The 22,407-nt window shown below is 41.3% G+C and overlaps 1 protein-coding gene across 7 annotated transcripts in view; it reads left to right on the top strand.

Moving 5' to 3' along the window:
- The window catches only part of ATP8A2 (ATPase phospholipid transporting 8A2), a 581,949-nt gene that overhangs the window by 160,456 nt on the left and 399,086 nt on the right, over nt 1-22,407 (top strand). For all 7 annotated transcript variants that reach the window (XM_027591115.2, XM_027591114.2, XM_027591112.2 and 4 more), the window contains 9 exons: nt 2,738-2,782; nt 4,446-4,521; nt 11,740-11,845; nt 12,558-12,640; nt 15,456-15,505; nt 17,725-17,794; nt 18,668-18,752; nt 19,756-19,895; nt 21,390-21,528. In XM_027591115.2, the coding sequence (XP_027446916.1) occupies nt 2,738-2,782; nt 4,446-4,521; nt 11,740-11,845; nt 12,558-12,640; nt 15,456-15,505; nt 17,725-17,794; nt 18,668-18,752; nt 19,756-19,895; nt 21,390-21,528 (794 nt within the window). The remainder of the gene's footprint in view (nt 1-2,737; nt 2,783-4,445; nt 4,522-11,739; nt 11,846-12,557; nt 12,641-15,455; nt 15,506-17,724; nt 17,795-18,667; nt 18,753-19,755; nt 19,896-21,389; nt 21,529-22,407) is intronic.

Below are 22,407 nucleotides of genomic sequence, written 5' to 3'. Positions count from 1 at the left end.
AACCCTCAGTTTGTTTCTCAGAGTCCGTAGTCTCTCATGGTTCATCTCCCCCTCCAATTTCCCCCCTTCATTCTTCCCTTCCTGCTATCTTTTTACATATAATGTATTATTTGTTTCAGAGGTACAGGTCTGTGATTCAACAGTCTTACACAATTCACAGCACTCACCATAGCACATACCCTTCCCAGTGTCTATCACCCAGCCACCCCATCCCTCCCACCCCCTACCACTCCAGCAACCCTCAGTTTGTTTCCTGAGATTAAGAATTCCTCATCTCAGTGAGGTCATATGATGCATGTCTTTCTCTGATTGACTTATTTTGCTCAGCATAATACCCTCCAGTTCCATCCACGTTGTTGCAAATGGCAAGATTTCATTCCTTTTGATGGCTGCATAATATTCCATTGTATATATACATACCACATCTTCTTTATCCATTCAACTGTCGAGGGACATCTTGGCTCTTTCCATAGTTTGGCTATTGTGGACATTGCTGCTATAAACATCGGGGCGCACATAGCCCTTCAGATCCCTACATTTGTATCTTTGTGGTAAATACCCAGTAGTGCAATTGCTGGATCATATGGTAGCTCTATTTTCAACTGTTTGAGGAACCTCCATACTGTTTTCCAGAGTGGTTGCACCAGCTTGCATTCCCACCAACAGTGTAGGAGGGTTCCCCTTTCTCCGCATCCCCGCCAACATCTGTCGTTTCCTGACTTGTTAATTTTAGCCATTCTGACGGGTATGAGGTGGTATCTCATTGAGGTTTTGATTTGGATTTCCCTGATGCTGAGCGATGGTGAGCACTTTTTCATGTGCCTGTTGGCCATTTGGATGTCTTCTTTGGAAAAATGTCTGTTCATGTCTTCTGCCCATTTCTTGATTGGATCATTTGTTCTTTGGGTGTTGAGTTTAATAAGTTCTTTATAGATTTTGGATACTAGCCCTTTATCCATTTATTTTATCTTCAATTTCTTTCATGTCTTACAGTTTGCAGTATACAGGTTTTTCACCTCCTTGGTTGAATTTATTCCTAGGCATTTTTTTTGATGCAATTGTAAATGGGATTTTTAAAATTTCCAATAGTTCATTATTAATGTACAGAAATACAACAGACCTTTCTGCATTGATTTTGTATCTGGCAGCTGTACTAAATTCATTTATTCTAACAGTTATTTGGTGTATTCTTTAGGGTTTTCTATATATATAGTGTCATGTTATCTCTAAATAGTGACAATTTTACTTGTGTCTGGTTTGGGAGCATTTCATTTTTCTTTCCTAATTGCTGTGGCTAAGACATCCAGTGCTATGTTGAATAAAAGTGGCAAGAGTGGGCATCTTTTTGTTCCTGATCTTTGAGGAAAAGCTTTTAGCTTTTCACTAATGGGTATGATGTTAGCTGTGGGCTTGTCATATATGGCCTTTATTATGTTGATGTATGTTCCCTCTATACCCAAATTGTTGAGAGTTTTTATCATAAATGGATGTTGAATTTTGTCTAATGCTTTTTCTGGAGCTAGTGTAATGATCATATGATTTTTATCCTTCATTGTGTTAATGTGGTGTGTCATATTGATTGAGTGCAGATGTTGAACCATTGCTGTATCCCTGGAATAAATCTCAGTGGATCATGGTGTATGATTTTTTTAAAATGTATTGTTGAATTCAGTTTGCTATTACTTTGCTGAGGATTTTTGCATCTGTGTTCATCAGGTGTATTGGCCTCTAATTTTCTTTTCTTGTGGTGCCCTTGTCTGATTTTGGTATCAGGGTAATGCTGACCTTGTAAAATGAGTTTGGGTTTCTCTCCTATTGTTGGTAAGAGTTTGATAAGGATTGGTATTCTTCTTTGAATGTTTGGGAGAAATCACCATTGAAGCTGTCTGAACCTGACTTTTGATTGTTGGGAGGTTATTGATTACTGCCTTAATCTCCTTACCAGTAATCAATCTAAGATTTTCTGTTTCATCATGATTCAGTCTTCGTCTGTTGTATGTTTCTAGGAATTTATCCATTTCTTATAGGTTGTCCAATTTGTTGGTATAAATTGTTCATAGTAGTGTCTTATGATCCATTGTATTTCTGTGTTATCAGTTGTAATTTCTCTTCCTTTATTTCTGATTTTGAGTCCTCTTTTTTTCTTGGTGAATCTAGCTAAAGATTTGTCAATTTTGTATATCTTTTCCAAGTACAAGCTCTTAGTTTCATTGATCTTTTCTATTGTCTTTCCCCCCTCTATTTCATTTATTTCTGCTCTAATCTTTATTACTTTCTTCCTTATACTAACTTTGGGCTTCATTTGTTCTTCTTTTCTAATTTTTTGAGGTGTAAAATTAGGTTGAGATTTTTCTTGACTTTTGATGTAGGCATTTGTCACTATGAACTTTCTTCTTAGAACTGATTTTGCTACGTACATTTTACTATGTTGTATTTCCATTTTTCTTTTGTCTCAACATATTTTCTGATTTCTCTTTTGATTTCTTCTTTGACCCATTGGTTGTTCAGAAGCATATTGTTTAGTCCCCACATATTTGTGAATTTTCAGTTTCATTCTGGTAATTGTTTTCTAGTCATACCGTTATAGTTGGAAATTATGCTTGATAGGACTTCAGTTTTCTTAAATTTATGAAGACTATTTCATGGCCTATCTATGATCTATCCTGGAGAATGTTTTTGTGTGAGTACCTCTTGTGATTACAGTTTTGTGACCACTCTATTTCCCTCTTTCTGGTAGTCATTTTCCAGAATTGACAAGAGAACCATCATCAGATGATTTTTGGTAAGTAGATTCTAGCACTTCTTGATGCTTTAGTGAGAAGGAACAATTAATTCTGTATTACATTTTTATCTGAATATTTTGTAAACAAAATTTTCATATTTGTTATTCCAAGAGAGAACCAAATTAAAATTTTAAACATGAATATGGTGTTAAAAGTGTAGTGGAACTACAGGGATTTAACAAAAAATAGCAAGTCCTTCGTTTAGTACTTCTAGCTCACTCCCCACTTCTTAGCATAATGTCTTCAAAGTTGTAACATACATATTGTAGCATAGACCAGAATTTTATTCTCGTTAAAGGCTGAATAATATTTCATTGTGTGTGTTTACCACATTTTGTGTATGTATTCATCTAGTGATGGGAATTTGGACTTTTTCTACCTTTTCTAGTATGAATAATGCTGTTACGAACTTTGGTATAGAAGTATCTGAATCTCTGCTTTCAGTTCTTATGGTTATATACCTAGAAGTGGGATTGGTAGGTTGTGTGGTAATTTTTAACTTTTTGAGGAACTGCCAAACTGTTTTCCACAGCAGTTGCACCATTTACATTCCTGTCGGTAACACAGAGTTTTCCCAAATCCTCATGACACTTGTTAATTTATGTTTCTTCACTATATCACAATAGCCATCCCAGTGGGTGTAAAGTGGCATCTCATTTTGGTTTTGATTTGCATTTCTCTTAGGATTAGTGATGATGTATGCTCATATTTTAAGATTTATATACTAACAAAGCTGATTAGCAGGGCTGTGTGTGTAGGGGAGACAGTGTAGTTGATGTCTGACTGGTTTCCCTATGGGATGATCAGCCGGGACTGACTGTTTACTCTAAATGATAAAGCTTCCATGGCTTGCTGGGTGCAAAAGGTTTAGTTACCTGGCTGCAGGGGATGAGGGAGGGTTCCTGCAGGCTGACTCTTCCTCAGATGGACTTGGAACCCCTCCTGCTTCCCATGTTCCCCTTATCAGACAGGGACCTCTGGCTGCCATTTCCTCAGCATTCCCAAGGTTCCGCTGGGGGCATCAGCTTGCATTCTAGGCGCTTCCCCTTGTAAGCTGCTGGTTTCTGCTGTACTAAAACTGACAACCAGAGTTCAGACTGACATCACCTTGACTGTGGCCACTTCTTCCATTGTCTTTGTCCTGAAGAAGGAGATTCGGGAGGAAGTGGGGATACAGGAATATACTTAGCCATTCATACTTTCTTCAGTGTGATAGCACAAAGCCATCATTTCAAGCTTCCTCCCTCACAATTATTTGCCTCCTTCTCTTTCCTACATATGAGCTCTGGCCATAAATGACTGCACAGATGCAATGCAATCATTACTCTTATTATACCTACTTTTAGCAGATACTCTGAAGTTTTCCGTGGTCAGAGTTAAGCAGACCAACCAAAGTGACAAAGTGTTGATCCCTGCCTGTTTCTTCTCCTTGTAACTATGTCATTGTCTATAACAACGTATAAAATATTTTGCTTATAGGAGGGCTAAATTTTTCTGTCTCAAGTTTTGAAATAATATACAGTATTCCAAATCTTTAAAAGTTTAATATAAATCTATAGGCTTTTTAGATGTAGTTCTTCTTGAAGACAGATTCTTACTAGGTTTGGGCTAATTTTAAAGGAACTTCTGAACTGAATAAATATTTTCTTGTCTCTCTCACAGCCGGATGCCTCCTCCCCCTAGTGACTCATGTGACTTTGATGACCCCAGGCTCTTGAAGAACATCGAAGATCATCATGTAAGGCCACCATTTTGCTTCTAGGACATTACATAGCTTATGGTGCACTTCTATTTATGTGTATGTGTAGTGTCTTGAAATTTGCAATTTTAGACGTTGGGGAAGAGATGCAGTTTTACTTTTCTGGTGTTAGTATTCAGGGAAGTGATCTTAAATAAATGGTATGTGGTTAACACTCTGGATAAATTAATGAAAAGCTGAATTAAATATGTGGTGAAGATAGAAAGTTGCACATCAAGATTGAGATGAGTCTTACCATGGAATTCTCTAACATTGTGGATTTCTTTTGATTTTTAAGATTTCTGTAGTACTATTTCTTCACAGTTGTGAATCTAAGAGGTCATGCATTTTGGAAAACAATCTCAGTATGCTTGGACCAGGATAATTTAGGGAAGGAAAGTAAGGCAGAACAACATGTAGCACTTATAGCATCCTACTGTGTGCCAAATATTTGATGTGTATTTCCTTTAACACTTGAGTCACCCCAGAGAGGTGATAGGAAGCTGTGTGAAAATACTGAGTTGGCCAAGAATTACCAGCAAACAAATCTAGAAATGAGACTCAGAACCTTAGTCTGTTGGATTCTTAACTGTGACATCACATTATCTCAACTATTCCAACAAACCAGGATTAACTATAGGATAGCCTAAATTCGTTTTAAAAGCTACTTTGAAAAATACTGACTTAGAAAAGTATTTAATGATCGAAGCATTTTGTAACCGGTTTAATCAGTATAGATTAGATACGATATTTTTTTCTGAAAAAAATTTAAAGTTAGGTACACGTGAATAAAATTAAAACTTTATCATTCCAAAGTTTTGTTAAGGTACAAATATTTTTAAGACTTTCTCTGAATTCACAGTGAGGAAATTTCCTCTTCTCCCCTGCACTTGCCCATTTGTTGATGCTAGAACCTTCCCAGTCATGGTTCTCAAATGTGAGTGTGTAAGGTACCCACGTCCACAGGCTGGGATGCAGACATTCTGCTTCAGCCCCCTGTGATGCTGCTGTAGTGGTCCCAGACCACACAGTGGGTGCTGCTGAAGTCCATGCTCTGTGTCATACTCACAGGCATGGATGTGGTCTTTTTTTTTGAATTTCGATGTTAGAGGTGGGTCCAACTACTAGGGTAGAGGTTCTCTAAGCAGAAGAGTGGCATCTCAGAAGAAACTTCTGTGGAGGAGGGTAGCTTTAATCAAGGATGTCAGATGACACATCAGCCCTGTGAGGACTTGCTTTCAGAAAAGAGGGCTCGGGTATTCTCAAATAGTACTCAGAGAGTGTTTAGGTTGCCTAAATGTGTCTGTTCGGGTTGGGGTGGTAAATGGGTAAGAAGGTGGAAGGGTGTCCTAGAGGCTTAAGAAACTGCTGTCAGTCTTCTTTCAGGAAGTTTGTTTTCCTGGCCCAGATCAGTAGGTGAGAAAGCAGCAGAGGAAGTAAGGTGAGCCTAGTGCATGGAATACCTTGGGATCCCAGTGTGGGCTCAGGAACAGCAGGACATGAGTGGATCCCTGTTCAAATAAGAGACTCACTTGTCTATTCATTCATCTTGGTAGTTTATATCAGTCACCTTTGTAGGAACTAGGGAAAGAGATGAATAAAAAACACTCAAGGGATTTCTGCTAATCGGGGAAACATGTAAAATCACTAGGCGCCATTGTATACCTTTGCATCATAGGAATAGGTATGGTACCACTCCCTGAGAAAGTGATTTTGTTTTGTGTAGATAAAGGAGTCTTATCTCTTTGGTGGGTTTTTAGGGCTAACATAATTGTTGCAATGTGGGCATTGTGGGCACCCACACTGGATGGTATTTGCACTGACCTAACATGTGGGCTGGTATAGAAAACCAGTGGACAGGGGACAAATCTCATTTGGAGAAGAGATCATTGGGAGACACACTCTATTTGCTGCTGAGATCCCCATTTTTGGAATCTTGAAATACTGAGCTCAGTTAATTTATATACACATACAAGATGTTCTCTTCAAAGCTGAACCCATGTGTGTGTGCTGGGTTTTTGACCGCTGATCACATGCTCTTCTCTAGCCTGTCCTCTCTTGACCTTTGAGTAGACATCTGAGCTTGGATCAGGATCCTCTAGTGGGCATTTCCTGTCCCATGGACAATGGCAGGTGTTTTTGGAAGGAACCCCACTCTTAGAGAAGTTAGTGAGCTCATTTTTTCTTCCTTTTCCTCCTCACCTTCTACTCTCCTGAGCCAAATTTCCTTTTTATTCCAGTGGGAAGGCCATTGAGAGTAGGGGCAGATGCAGCCCTTATGAAAAGGAAGCCCTGACTTAGGTTATCATAAGCATCAATGAAAACATGAAGACTTTAAAGGCTATTTTAATCATCTGGACACTCACAGTTCATTAAGTGCATAATGTGGCCATGGATTGGAGAATTTATTTTCTAATTTTTTAGGAAAAGCCTACTTGCCTAAGTTCAACGTTTTTTAAAGCTATGTTCATTTGAAGCCTTCTGAAGTGTTCTTCATCTTGGCTACTGTGTGAATTATCCCATTGACATTTAACATCTAGCTCAACTATAAGTAATGAAGACCGTAGGCTCTAATATTTTTCTTTCAGAAAATGTGAGATTGGATTAAGTGTACCTAATGGATTTTTAAAACATTTTTAAATACAGAGCTTGTTAGATCACTTGGTTATTTTGCCAAAATATGGCTGAGGAAAGGGAAGAAACATTTCAGGATTTTAGCCTATGGATATCCCACATTCTTAATTGTCTTGGGACCATTGACTAAAATTAAAGCATTTGGACCAAGAAAACCTTTACTTTCCTCCCAAGAGAGTACTTCCATCTGCTACAGAATTTTTGTTTTTCCTGGGTCATCATTTTTGATTTTCTGGGTCCTTTAGGACTGTGTTTTAAGCTTTGTGTGGGCTGATAGCCAAGATGGAATTTGCCTATTAAAGAATCAACCTATGGAAAATTTTAAGGAATGGTTCATGTGGTCCTTTGATTACATTGCTAACCCATGACTTCCTATTTGTGGGATAATTTCCCAAAGATTTACCAAGAGAGATCATACAACTTTTTTTTTTTTTTTTTGAATCCTTATGCCTGGAACTTTTGAGTTGAGTCTTCAAGAAGAAATTGTTTGTATATGTACATTTAAATACTTTATAGCTGTGATTTGGTGTGCCAATTTTGTACATTCCTAGTTTTCTATTTTTATATTTATCAAATAAAAACTCATTTCTAGATATATAAAGCATTTTGTGCAGATTAAAATCTGTTAAATGGAAGACAAATATTTTATGATTATGAGGTACCTAAAATAGGCAAATTCATAGAGACAGAGCAGAATAGAGGTTATTAGAGGCTAGGGGACAGTGAGAACAGGGAGTTACTCTTTGATGGGTACAGAGTTTATTGGGAAGATGGAAGTTTTGGGTATAGATATATTGGTGGCTACACAGCAATGTGAATGTTTTTAATGCCCCTGAATCATGCACTTACAGATGGTTCAAATGAGTGTATGTATATTTTTCAACACATAAAAGCTTTAACTTCTAAAAAGATATATATATATACATATATATGCATACATACATGTATACAGTCTTCAACAATCAGTTCTTTGAAGTTATAAATATAAAGGCTTTTCTCAGAAGTTACAGAAAAAATATTATTTTCCAACACGGAGCACTTGTTTAAAATAGATTACAGACATCCATAGGCTGCAAATGGAGTTTGTCTCCTTTCTCTAATTTATTATAGAATGTCAGGTGAACTAGAGAACCAATGTTAGAATGGCTTTGTCTTAGGGATTTTCTTTTTATCTTTAGGAATGGTGTCTGGCCTACCACTCCAAGTGGAAACTTAATTAGAGAGTGTGTGCAACTCCTTTTTATAGCTCTCAGAAATATTTTACTATTTGCTATGAAATCAAAGATCCTCTTTCATGTTTCACTATGGGATGAGGTGATGTGCTGGACTTCATAGTTCACAGATGCAGGAGAAAGCAATCTTTTTTTTTCCTTTCCACATACGACATTTTTAAATATGTGTTTCTATCTCATTGAATTGCCTGTGGACCTGGTTGTTGCTGATCACCATTTACATCAGAGAGAGAGAACAATAATCCCAGGTCAATGAATTACCAATGTAAGGCCCTGAATGGAAGTCAGACTCGTCCTTGGCAGTCTTTCAATATTTCCTTCAACCCCTGACGCTGAGGCCAATACTGCCAAAGAGCAGGCCCAAGACCTAATTGTAAAATTGGCAGAACTTCTTAGAAGGGCAGAATTGGCAGCTTCACAAAATCATCTGCACCGAAGTCCAGTAGGAAGGAGACCCTGGGACTAGGGTTGGGGTCTCCTGGGTAGATGCACCTGAGAACCTGAGACCCCCAGATTCTTCTGGAACATGTGGGCCTGCAGAAGTGGTCTAAGGCCCTTCATAGAAGATGGTAGCTTCCCCGTGATCCCATGACCAGGTCTCAGCTAAAGCAGATGTCTTGCCAGAGACTGCGTATCTTCCTCAAGGTCTGTCCCCACCTCCCACCTTAGCCCCTAGATGAAGACTGGGGACCAATTTCAGCATGGCAGACAGGGCCAAAGATGGCTCTGCCAGTTTGGAAGAGGGATTATTCACTGAAGGGACGGTAGGGCCTGGTAATCCGCACCAGCAAGGACTGGGAGAGCATGCCTGAGAGCGAGGCGTGACAGAAAGCAGCACAAGGGAGAGTGTGTTGGAACACGGGACTCTTCTGTTGTTGGCAGTCAACAGAATGCCTCTCTTGGAGGGCCAGTTCTCTTAAGCTGCTGTGATGACTCTCAGAAACTTGGAAGGAGTGGTGGCCTCTCCATAAAAAGCAATTTATTTTCACTGCAGAAAACTCTGATATAAAGAGAAATATTTTTTTAATCCCCTAAATTCCTTTTTGTCCTTTGCTGCAAATTACTGTTAACATTTCAATTTATTCCTTTCCATACATGGGAACACTCACATAAAAACACACTGCAGATAATGAGATTATACTGTATATAATTTTTTTTATCCTGCCTTCTCAAGAAATTAACATGTTGTAAGTATATCCCCTAAACGCTAATAACTAATATTCCTAGAGATGGTTATTTTTCACTTCAGCAAAAGATTCCATTACCTGATGTCACTGTGGTTGATTTCCAGCACCCTGTTGGATGAGATGCGGTTAGGTGGTTTGGGGACTTGGTTCCAGTAACAGTGCTTAGGTCAGGGGTGTGGAGCCTGACACAGTTTTTGCCAGTGATATATGAGGAGAGGTTTGCAGGTGGGGAAGGCAATCTGGAATCAAAGCCCAATCATCACAGTGCTTTTGGGTAAAATTTCTTAACATTTTTGTAGTATAGACCTTGGGGAACCGGTAAATCCCCTAACTTATTTGATTTCACTGAACTATAATTGTGCATGTCCTTTTCCTGAAGACTGATAAGAAGTAGCCATGTGAACAGTTATTTTCTTCCATACATCTGCTCTTAAGTCACATTAACAGGTAGGAGGAGAAACTACGAATGTTTTAAAATATCAGTCACTGTCCATTTGTGACTAAAAAGCCAAGACGAAAACTCTGCAAAAATTAGAAAACACAGAGTTGTTTCCTGAATGTGCAAATACAAATCTCTCTTGAATGCATAGCCAGCTGCCTATCAAACAGTGAAAAATTAAAGATCTTGGCACTAAAATAACCCAAGGACAAGGAGGCCTGGTGTCACCCCTGGCTTTGAACATCCTCCTGAAAGCGCTAGCCCAAGTGGGCAAGTAAGAACTCAAGTGTATATGTTAGAAAAGAAAAGGAAAACATCATCATCTGTGGATGATACAATAATTGGCTGCCTTAAAACCCAGGAGAGTCCACTGAAACTTGGGGAGCCAGCAAGAGGTTAATTACAATTGGACATGAAATTCATTGATCAAATTCAGTGTTTTTACTTATATCTGAATGGACACTTGTGAAATATAATAGAAATAAGATTCTATTCATGATATAGAAAGCAGTAGATAAAATGCCCAGTGCAGTGCCTCACATATGGTAGACATGTAGATATTTTTTGAATGAATAAAAAATTAGTTAAGAAGAAAATATGCCAGGACATATATTTAGAAGTTTTAAAAGCCTTTAATAAATAGGAAGGCATTCTGTATTCTTAGATGGGTAAACAGTATTAAGATGTCCTAGTCTAATCCCAATGAAAACTATAAGGAGTGTGTGTGTAGGATGGGAGAAATATATTAAATAGATATCCAGGATTGTTCTTTTTTTTGTTTTTAAGTAATAGGCATGGGATGCACTGCCTTACAGGTTTTAAGCAATTATTATTTTTTGAAATATTTTATTTGAGAGAGAGAGAGAGTGAGAGAGAGCATGAGCGGGGGAGGGGGGAGGGACAGAGAAAGAGGGAGAAGTAAACTCCCCACTAAGCAGGGAGCCCAACATGGGGCTTGATCCCAGGATCCCGGGACCATGACTTGAGCCGAAGGCAGACACCCAACTGACTGAGCCACCCAGGCACCCCCATTTTAAGCAATTATTAAGTTAAAGAACAGACATGGTGTAGAGTAAGTGCCAGGACAATGGAAGAGAAAGAACAAGGCTCACCTGTTTGGTGAGTCCATTCTCAGTGTTTGGATCCAACATAGATTTGAGTGCCTTCTGTCTGTGGGGTCCAGGGTTACACTGTTGAGGAAGGCAGATGACCTGCTAGCGCTCCTAGATCTCATGGACATGGGGGGAAGCATGTGAACAGCAGGAGTGTTTGAAGTGTTGGAACAAGGGGGGCAGGCACTGGGGGAGCCCTGGGAAGGGCGCATGCCTCTTTGTTCTCACCTGACCTCAGGGTTCGCCCGTCAAGAATGATGTTCCAAGACCGGGTGATAGTGGATTTCGCAGGTGGAGCAACTGTTTAATTACATCCTGGAGGATGAGTGATAATTGGCTGCAGGTGTGTGGAGGGTGGTGATGAGCCTTAGGACAGGTGGAGCCTTGTCTGAGAGACTACAGACTGGAGCAGTGGGTGGAGCATGCAGGAGGGAAGAGGCAGGAAGGGCCGACACTGGATGGTGAGCAGCTGCCAGATCCCAGGGGACACGGAGTCCCTGCAGGATCTCGACTTCATTCTAAAGGGGGTGGGAAGCCAGTACAGGGTTCTGAGCAGAGGATGTCTGAATCTAACTACAGTGTTTTACCAGATGATCTTGCCCATATGTCTGTAGCCCACAGCTCCATGCATACAGGAGTTCCTCACCCTCCTGGCCGTGTGCCACACCGTGGTCCCCGAGAAGGATGGAGATAACATCATCTACCAGGCCTCTTCCCCAGGTGAGGGCTCCGGGCTGGGAGTGCCCCGCTGTCCCCTTCTCTGGAGACTCGGGTGTTTGCAGTTACTTGTGGGTGGTGTGGTGGGGCCCCGTGCCCCACAAAGACCCCACTCTTTGCCTCTGACCTCATGCGGTTTACAGGTTATGGTGACAAGTGATAAAGCTGCAGAAAGGTGGTGCTGAGTCCTCCTGACTCTGTAACACTGTGACAGCAGGGCGAGACCCTAGGCCATCTTACATCTCCTAGCAGAAGACCCTGTACTAGACAAAACTCGCAGGGGAGGGAGGACTGGCTTCTTTGTTCATAGATTTTCCAACTGCTGATGGAACTAAGCTGGGTACTAACTCTTGAACCCACTTCCTGGAGCTCTGAATCCCACCATACTAGAACTGAAACTCTGCCTCCCTCAGAGAAGATGTTTAGTCAGAAAGTCATGGGAATGTTACTTAGGTTCCTTAGGAGGCACTTGATCCCCACCGAGAATAGTAGGCATGCTGTCACTCCTGTCTTCCCACCTAACAGAAGTGTTGCCCTCAGGACCCTGGTGCTGGGAGTGAGTGAGTGCCTCCTAAACCCTGAGTCCTTACCACTGTGCACAGAGGCCAGTCCTCTCCAATGGCTGTGGGCTTGGTTAGTTTGAAAAATAACACATGCTCAACAGAATTCTACCATTAGCTGGGATGAGTCAGTGCCTCCTCAACTCTATTCACAGATGAAGCTGCATTGGTGAAGGGAGCGAGGAAGCTGGGCTTTGTCTTCACGGCCAGAACGCCATACTCAGTCATCATAGAAGCAGTAAGTGACAAGCCTGGACACCTCTTCACCTTGTACATCACCTACTTTTTTGAAGACTCTATGTTTGAAATAGCATGTCTGATGGAAACATGATAGCTACATTTCTGTTTTTTTTTCCTGTGAGAAACCAGATCCGTTGCGAAGCTGCGGGTATCACGTGATTCTCTCGGCTTATTCATGTTTGTGTTGCAGGCATTTTTCTCTCTTGGAGATGCTTCTCCACAATTGTTTCATACGCTAGAGCGATTTGTAGTACAGCAGCTAGCAAGCCTGCTCTTTGTTCTGCAACAGTCAGGGGAATAACCACATGGCCCACTCGTCTTGAGGGCAGGATCTTTGGCTCTGTCTTTGCAGCCTTGGCACCTGGAGAATTTGCACCCCTCGGTGCACTGGCTTCAGTCTCCCCGGCTGGGGGAGAAGTGAGTTGACACTGAAGATCTTTGTCATCTGTAGGAGTTTTTCTTTTCCCTAAGGTCAAGGGGGTTTATTTATTTTATGATTGATTTTTGAGTTACCCTGCTCAGGAAGCCTGAGAGAGAAATTCGGTGATAGGAAAAAGTGTAAATCAAGAATAACATCCAATAAGGACCCTTGAGGTGGGCAACAGGGTAAATTGTTGGTTAGGACTGGCCAGGCACTGGTGTGTTTAATGCTGACCCTCTAGGGCTGCAGGAGGGGTTGATGAGGGCTTGGAAGCAGTTACTGCCTTCTTTCTCCCCTGCCTTCCTCCACCCCTCAATTTGGGGAGGTTTCATGGATTGTAACAGCTTTTGCCTTCATTCATCCTTGTATCTCTAGGCCTTGTTAGTGCATTTGAAATTCACTTCTAATTTATCTAATAAGTTGTTATTCCTGACTTGGCAGTACTCCATTTTTCTTGTACTTATATGCAAAACCTAGAAAATATCAGACCTTCTACAGTGCACTCATTTCTTGGCACTTTCAGGTTCTTGTCTTCTGGAGTACAGAGATCAAATCATAATTATTTTTTACTTTAAAGTAGAACAAAGTAACTGAGTATCGAATTTCCTTCATAGAAGCTTCTCATAAATGAAGTCTTTACCCCCTTCAGTTTGATGAGACTTGTAACGTTTGCTGTGGAGTTTTCTGTCGTATGGGTGCTGCTGTTTTATCTGCGTTGCAGTGATGGGGACTGGGAGCGGGTGTGGACTGATGGGACACAAGTGGGAGAGATGAAGAGAGCCAGGCTGCTTCTGCTTTGCTCACAGTACCGGACAAATATGGAGAGCTAGAGAGAGAGCCGACTGGCGTTGTCATCATGGTGGTAGATGCTGTAGATTGGCACCTCTTCATCTTTTTATTAACCTCTCTACTTTTGAGAGTAAATGAGACTACCTGACTAGTTAAGGTTCATAATAATAACTTTAAAATCCTATTTAACCGTAAATACCAGAGTATCCTCAAACCACACGTTCTCGAGTTGGTTACTGGCTATTTACATGAAGTGGCCCTACGATCATCTTAACGGCCGAGTCTGTGGGCTGCACGTGGTTGCACGGCGGTTGATGGGATAGCAAAGGGGTGGACTCCTGGCAATCACAGCGCTCGTGCCAATTTGTGGGGTACCAGTGGGCACATTTCTGAATGGACATCTGACCAAGTTGGGACAAGCTGAGGAGAAGGAGCTGGTAGTTGCAGAAGGAGGGGAATAAAGGTCGGTGAAGGCTGGATGAGGTAGGTCCCTGATTGTATTTCAGGATGAGAAGAGAAGGGGTGGGGACTTGTGGACAAGGCAGTAATGATGGGTTGGCACCACTGTGTCAGTTGTGCACTTGGTAATTTGCATGTTGCTTCATTCATTACTTCTCTCAAACCTTGGGGACAGGTGCTACCACCATTCCTAAGGAAGCCACACACTTAGTGGCAGGCATAGGATTCAAATTCACAAGGAACTCCAAAGCCCACATTCTTTCCACTGTGATGTATTGGGGAAATAGCAGGTTTGATCAAGGAGTTTGAAAATGGTACACACATAGTCTAGAATCTTCTGGAAAAATTTGAGAATATTGAGGTTCCAACTTTGAAGAACCTGAAGAAAAATAACATTTGATTAATTGCCCTAAAATTTTATGCAGATCCATAATCCTTATTTCTAAATCCCAAATCCAAAATTCAAGAAGCTTTGAATTCTAAAAGTTTTCCCCAATATTTGGGGACTTAGGCATTTGGCAGCAAAATGTAACCAGAACTGACATGCAGTGGTTTGTGGTCTTAAGAATCTCAGTGTGAATGGTCCTACATTTTGCTGTAGAAAATTGATGAGTTGGATTATAGGGTGTTGCCCCAGACCCCCCTGGGGCTAATTATGGCACATAATTGTATGTGTGCATTTTTATAAAATGTGTAAAATTCTGAATTCTGAAGTATGACCTGCCCCAAGGTTTCAGGCGGGCCTGTGTAGCTTGTGTCCTGTGTTCTCCAGTCTTGGAAGGGACTGTCAGCCCCTGTTAGGACAGCCTGGAGAAGAAGGAGAAGCTTCTACCAGAAGGGGGAGCTATGACCCCACAGGACTGGCTTGTGGGAAACCCGTAGCTGTTGAAAAGACCTTTGCAGGATGATAGAAAGAGAGAATGAGGTGATGAGGAGGAAGAGTGGGAGAGGGAATGTAGGTGTACGTATGTGTATGTGTTATAGAGAGAGGGAGAGAGGGACATACGTGTATGTGTATTACATACAGAGAGAGAAAATGCTGGAGGGATGGGGAGATGTGTGTACAGAGGTTTATGTTTGGGGAGACTGTTTTGAGATTTTAATACTTTGCACCTTATGTAAGAGCCTGCTTTTCTTCCTTTAGATGGGACAGGAACAGACATTTGGAATCCTTAACGTCCTGGAATTTTCTAGGTATGTTTCTCTTTCATGCACTTGAAATAAAATACTTCCATATATATTTAACAACGTCATCCCAGTATTTGCAGGATTGTATAATATGGTTAAATGCAGTACCTAAGTATTAAGTTTAGTAAATATATCTCCACAAGCCCTCTCCTCTCTGGAATTTGTGACTTTCATTAAAGAAAGTGAAGTAGGCCATTTTTCTTTTTTTTCCGAATGAAACCTTATGCTCCCATATCCTCCTCTTTCTTTAGATTTCCAGACCTGCTGTTCTGGCATCAGCAGCTGCAGACATGTCTGCATAGTTTGGAGTATGTGATGAGGGCCCTATTTCTGTTGGTTTTTCCCACGTCCCATGAGGTTGAGCCTCAGGCTCCATCCTGAGTGCTCTCTTGCCAGGCCTGGGAAACTGATGAGCAGAGGCCGACAAGATCAGTCCATCCTGTCAGAGGCTTTGTCTGAGTTGGGCAGTTCTGCTGTATATATTCCAGCTCATTCTTCCCCAACTTGGTTTATTTAATTTAAGAGCCAGGAATATTTGTTGGATCATTTGCTTCCCTTGTCATTAAAAAAAATCTTAATGTTTTGTTTCCTTCCTTCTTAACATTGAACTTGATGTCAATACTAGAGCAAGGTTCTGTTGCTACCTCAAAAGCATGTTTTCCCATAGTAAAATTGTTTTTTTTTTAATAACCTTTGTTAAATGATTCACACATTTTCTCTGTCTGCTTTATAAGCTATTTGAAAAAGATCAATTTTTAACCCTCTTGTGGAAAATGCTTTCCAGCCCTAGTCTTTGGTTTTAGGACTGCAAACTTGAACTTTGGTGGGTCAAGAGCCCTTGGGGATGGGCATTCAGAGGGAAAGAATGATGGTTGATAACAGTAGTGGTTTATATAGGGGAGTAGGGGCCAGAGTCCCCGTGTGTGGAGATAAGGAACACACTAAACATTGCTCTGGACTTTTGTGCACCATCTCTTGTGGATGTCCTAGAAACTGTGCTGTTATGTGGCTGTGGTGACTGGGACCAGCAGTTATTACAGGGACAAGAAGGAGGAAAGGGAATTTGGTTAAAACAGGTGAATATGGATAGAGACCCAAGGATGAATTAAAAACTTCTGGGAGAATACGAGCGAGTAAAAAGGTTGTTTGTAGCCATAGCTGTGGTTCTATTTCATTTTAGTTGACTCCTCTTTTTCCAGATGCCATAAATCCTGACAACCACTCCTTCGCAGGACTTGGTGGCAGCCCTGCTTTATACATTTAGAAACTGAGATGCTGGGTAAACAACTTTGCTGAGAGTCCCTGGCTACTAGGTAGCTGAGAGAGAATTCAAATCCAGGTCAGACCCAGTGCTGTGGGTTAGGATGTGGGAATTTACACAAAGCTGGAGAGAGAATATCCCTCAGTCTTAGGAACTAAGAGTCCATTGGGAATGCACTTACAGGGGTGGGTGGTCGGGGACCCACTGTGATTGGGATGTGTTTCAGGAGGATGAAATGTCTGCAAAAGGCATGGAACAGAAGGTGTAGAGAAGCAGCGTGGTGTGTCTTCTGGTGTGTGGGAGGCCTGCAGGTGAGAGAGATGAGGGGGGTGAGGCCGGGCTGTGGAGGTGAGTGGACATCAGCAAGAACTGGAATCTATAGATAGTGGGGAGCCATTGAAGGCTCCATGAGTGAGCGTGGGTCACAATGAAAGAAGAGTGCAGAAGTGTCCATGTTGGAGTGGGGAGGGCAGTAATAAGGCACACCTCAGTGCTGAATCAGGAGTGTTCTATGAATTTCTATTTTTTTTCTACTTCAGTTAACAGAAGACACAACAAGGGGCTTTTGGACTAACTGGATTTATATTGAATCTTCCACTCTGCTGCTTACTGGGCAGATGACTAATATTCTGAGCTATAAAATAGCACTTTTACAGAATATTGTCAGAAGTAAATTAAATGTGCATAATAGGTGGTCAAATTTTCCATTTCTGTTCTCCTGCTGTAGTTGTACTAGTGAGTTTCCATGGCAGGGAAAAATAGATTTATGTCCATTATATATAAATAAAAAGAGTAGTGGATATACAATTAAAGTCCAACTCTGAAGGAAAAAATAAGGAAAATGGAGCTTTGCCACTTTTAGGGCTCTCAGATCATCTTTTGACTTGTTGGGTGCTTAACCATAGGGCATGGGTCCTATCATACAGACGAATGATGACTTTTTCTTTCTTCCTTACCCCTACAGTGACAGAAAAAGAATGTCTGTAATTGTTCGAACTCCTTCAGGCCAACTTCGGCTCTACTGTAAGGGGGCTGTAAGTACCGGCGAAGTGTCTTGTATAGTAAGGCGCCCTTGGTGGCTACCCTGAGTTTGCCCAAGGTTGAAGGGCTCTTTCAGATTGGCCATAAAATTGACTTGCTAGTAACAGCCCACTGAAGATAGCAGTGGTTCAGGCCAGTGTGGCAATAATGGCCCATGAAAAGCTTGCTTTTAGCCAATAGTTTCAGAAACAGCAGTTCTCTGTGTCGTGCAAAGTCCTTGCAGCTTGACTTCTGATTCTCATTTCACCACCAGTGGGTTCTGACTTTGGGAAGATAGAATAATTCATATTGACCTGTGATCATCTTTTAAGTACTCTGAGATTGTGTGTGTGTGTGTGTGTGTGTGTGTGTGTGTGTATGTGTTCGCTAGCACCTATTCTTAGTTGTTGCGGTTGGTTTGTCGTCACAGAGAGCTTTTCTGAGTTGTGTTCCTCAGTGTTTCTTAGTGGAACTGGGTTCAGTGCCTAGTGGGCTGTGCACTCCCTGTCTAGGAGCTCCTGCAGGGTCAGGAAACAAGAGGGTATTTGAGTAATTTAGGATGTGCCTGTTACTCTTTCTACTTCTGCACAGAGGTGTTATAAACGTGGGCATGTATTTTGCAAATTTGGGTAAATGTCGGTACCATTGTGTCCCTGATAATTCTCTTGACACTTACCATTCTCCCCAAAAAGTGTTTGTTTGGACACATCTATACCCGATTTGTTTTCCAAAGCTCATGACTGAATCTGGCCAAGACTGTATTTCTTCTTGCCCACTCAAGTATTCTCATGCACGCTGGATAAGCATTAAAGCAGAGCTAGGTTTAGAATGCTGACTGGAAGGTTTACTGAAGGGATTGCCAGTCACAGTGTTTCTCTACTTTATAGGATAATGTCATTTTTGAGAGACTCTCAAAAGATTCAAAATATATGGAGGAAACACTGTGCCACCTGGAATATTTTGCCACAGAAGGTAAGTGAAATTTGGAAATGTTTTTAACCATCGAAGTTGTACTTTCATGTGTTTGTGGCTGATGCTTGGGGGGAGCAATCGTGTTCTGAATGGACACGTGTGTTTTGTGAGGTCCTTGGCTTGCTTCACAAGATACACTTTTCTAGTGCCACCCCTGGCCCCCTCCCTCCGCGTTCTGTGCCTATGGCAGTGACAAGATGTGCGCCAGAGTCCACACTCAGCTACCTGTCCGGGACTCTGCTGACTCTTCACCAGGAGTAGGGAAGGAACAGTCAGGCCAGTTCACAACATGTAGAATCATTTTGTAGTTATTATTGCTCTTCTCAGAAAATTCATGAGGTTATTTCCCTGTCTTCCTTTTGTTATCCTTATGACACTGGCTTATCCATCACTTGAGGAAACAATAATTCATTGAGCCCATAGAGGCTAGGAAAGGAGTTCTCTGAAAGGCCTCAAATAGCACTGATGTCAGGGTTTCCAGCAAGGGAATGTGATGGAAGCTGGAGCCGGCTGAAGTGCTGACTGCTGCGTTTTCACCTTCGTTCATTCCTACGGCCACGTGCACACGTGTGTGTGTGCATGTGTGTGTTCGCGCACACGTGTGTCTGCCAGAAAGCCCGGCTCTTCCACATGATGGCACGTTGGGCTTTTATTGCTGTCTTGAAATGTACCCAGCGCCTCCTCTATTTGCTGATGCCTGCCCACTGCACATGCGCATAAGGAGCATGCCCAGCTCCTGCACTTCTCTGCCGTGGGGAGTTCGCTCTGCAGCTTCCATGTACTTTCAAATTTTTACATGAGGTGCCTTACAGCAAAATGCACTAGAGTTGTTCTTCAGTTCCCTTTTTAGATGTGTGAAAGTTGAATTAGAGTGACCTAAAAAGCTGATGGTTTCTTTAATTTTTTTGAGCATGCTGGTTTAAAATGGAGCCCCATGATGTCACCTAGGAGGGAGGGTATCCTGCTTGCTCCCGTCACTGGATACACTGTGGCTGTTTTGCAGGCTTGAGGACTCTCTGTGTGGCTTACGCCGACCTCTCTGAGCATGAGTATGAGGAGTGGCTGAAAGTCTATCAAGAAGCCAGCACCATACTGAAAGACAGAGCTCAACGGTTGGAAGAGTGCTATGAGATCATAGAGAAGGTGATTACACGTGAGACAGTTGTTGCATGCCCACTGAGGGGCTCCACCGAGTATTGAACAAAGTCTCTGGACAGGAATCGTTTCACTATATAGCCATGTTCCCTTTTCCTGTACATATCTTAACCATTAGCTTTTAACGAGGTCTTTCTTTGCTTTAAGAAACACTTAGTTTTTATGGGCTACCTGAAATGTTGAACCACGTTTAGCTAAGCGTTAATGGTATCTTAAGAAGTATCAGGTCAAAAACAGTGTCAATGACTCTTGGGGTTTACCTAAGATTAGACTTAATGAGATTGCTCACCCTGTTGAGTTATAGGAGCATTCCGAGTACGTGGGCTGGTTGGACATTATTCATTCTAAGCATTTTCACACTTATTCTAATAATAGCTACCTTTGCCATTGCTACTCCATATTGCCTCCTTTGGCTTTTGTTGTTGGTGCTGGTCTTTGCAGTGTATCCAAAAGCATTAGGTAGATTTCTAGGTATTGGATTCCCTCAATCTGGCAGCTAGATTTCACTTTTTTCTGTTTCATGTCAGCATCCATTGGCCCATTCATTTAACAGTTTCTGGAACTCTGAAGTCCTTAGCTTTTCTCATTCTTTGTGTTTTTTAAAATTACTCTTGGCTTTTTTAATTCTCCGTTTTTGTTTGAGTTTTATATTTACTTGTTTGTCACTTTAGTGGAATTTGGTAGGAGTAGAACAGAATTCAAGTGTTCATTTGCTCTGCTTTACTGGAAATAAGCAAAATTACTTTTAGAATCAGAAAATGATTACATAGGTGATGGGCCCATGTGGCACCAAGCAGGGGTAGTTCTCTTTTCCCACAGTCGGGTAATCAAGTTACGGTGCCCTATCATGGAGGGATTCAGGGGAGGTAGGTGCTGTGTGCTGGGGCTCTGGAATCTGCCAGGTCAGCAGGCAAGGTACGGGCTGCTGATGGGTCTTTATCTCCCCATGCATCCACACCCATCCTCACTGTGAACTGGGCTCTGTGGGCCTGGAATAAGTTTAACAGAGGCAACATTTGATAATCCTTAATCTTAAGATACTTTGATATTTTCTTCTCTGGCTGTTGAAATGTTAGCATCAGTCTTGCATCGTCAAGAATCAGGTTTTCTCCTGTGTTAACCATAATATAATATGTACGTTATTCATCAGTGGAGTGAGAGAAGGCTCACCTCCTGTGAATATCTACAGGATAACTTGCCCATATGCTTTACTGCTAGGTGATTTCTATTCTAACATGCCCATGGTCCAAGAAATAAATGATGGATGCTGGGTTGCCTATGTGTTTCAAGTGGTTCTAACATTGCAGATAGTTTCGAAATGCCCCACGTCAAGGTATCATTAATTATCTGCAAATGAAGGTTTAATGTGAAGGAAATAGGAGAACTCTCAGAACATTTTGACTGCCTTTTGGGGTCAGTTTTGTCATTGATGCTGCTCTTAAGTATGTACCAATCTATAATCGAAGTTCTTTTTCAATCTAGAATTTACTATTACTTGGAGCCACGGCCATAGAAGATCGCCTTCAGGCAGGTGTTCCAGAAACCATAGCAACTCTATTGAAGGCAGAAATTAAAATCTGGGTGTTGACAGGAGATAAACAAGAAACTGCAATTAATATAGGTAACTAATTTTAAAATTTCCCGTTGTTGGTTTTGTATTGTTTTTAAAGTATCTTGTAGACGTGCCTAAGGCTTCCTCAAATGCATTGACAGATGATGTTTTAAGGCCAAGAAAAGTTTACCTAAATTAAATGAAGATGCTTTTATGAGCTTTATCTGCCTATAATAAACATTAAAACTATTATATCTCCCTGAATTATATTAAACACACTTATATAGGATACAGAATTCAAGATTTGACAACTTTTTCGTACTGCTTCCTTCACAAAATTGTAGTCTGAGGCTAAGATCATCTTTTTGCTAAGTTTAATGTGCATTATAATTTTATTTTATTTTTTTAAAGATTTTATTTATTTATTTGACAGAGAGAGTGAGAGAGCACAAGCAGGGGGAGCAGTAGAGGGAGAGGGAGAAGCAGGCTTCCCACTGAGCAGGGAGCCTGATGCGGGGCTCGATCCCGGGGTCCTGGGATCATGACCTGAGCTGAAGGCAGACACTTAACCATCTGAGCTACCCAGGCACCCCTAATATGCATTATAGTTTTAAATAGTTATAACCACTTGAATGATTTTACCAACTGATGGGGCTTCTAAGAGTGTTGTCTCTTTCTTTCCCTTCACTGTCTGGGTTGGTAACCTCTTTGCTTGCTAAATATCATGGAAATGAAAATTGAAGAAAGGGAATTTTAAGTCCAGATAACTTACATTAATGTTAAAGAGGAACATTTTGAGTTTGAAAGGAGTTGAAATGGCTAATTTTAAAAGATCTAATTTTGGTTACTGAAGTTACTTTCAAGTTACCTGGTGCTCTTAGCACCATTATGGCATAAGAAGCCCTGGTGCATATGTGATCAGATGAGTGTGTAAGGACTGCATGACTT

This window comes from Zalophus californianus, chromosome 3, assembly GCF_009762305.2.
Source record: "Zalophus californianus isolate mZalCal1 chromosome 3, mZalCal1.pri.v2, whole genome shotgun sequence".
In the NCBI taxonomy this organism is placed as follows: domain Eukaryota; kingdom Metazoa; phylum Chordata; class Mammalia; order Carnivora; family Otariidae; genus Zalophus; species Zalophus californianus.
Note: the sequence above shows the minus strand (reverse complement) of the source record. Positions and strands in the feature narration are given on the sequence as shown.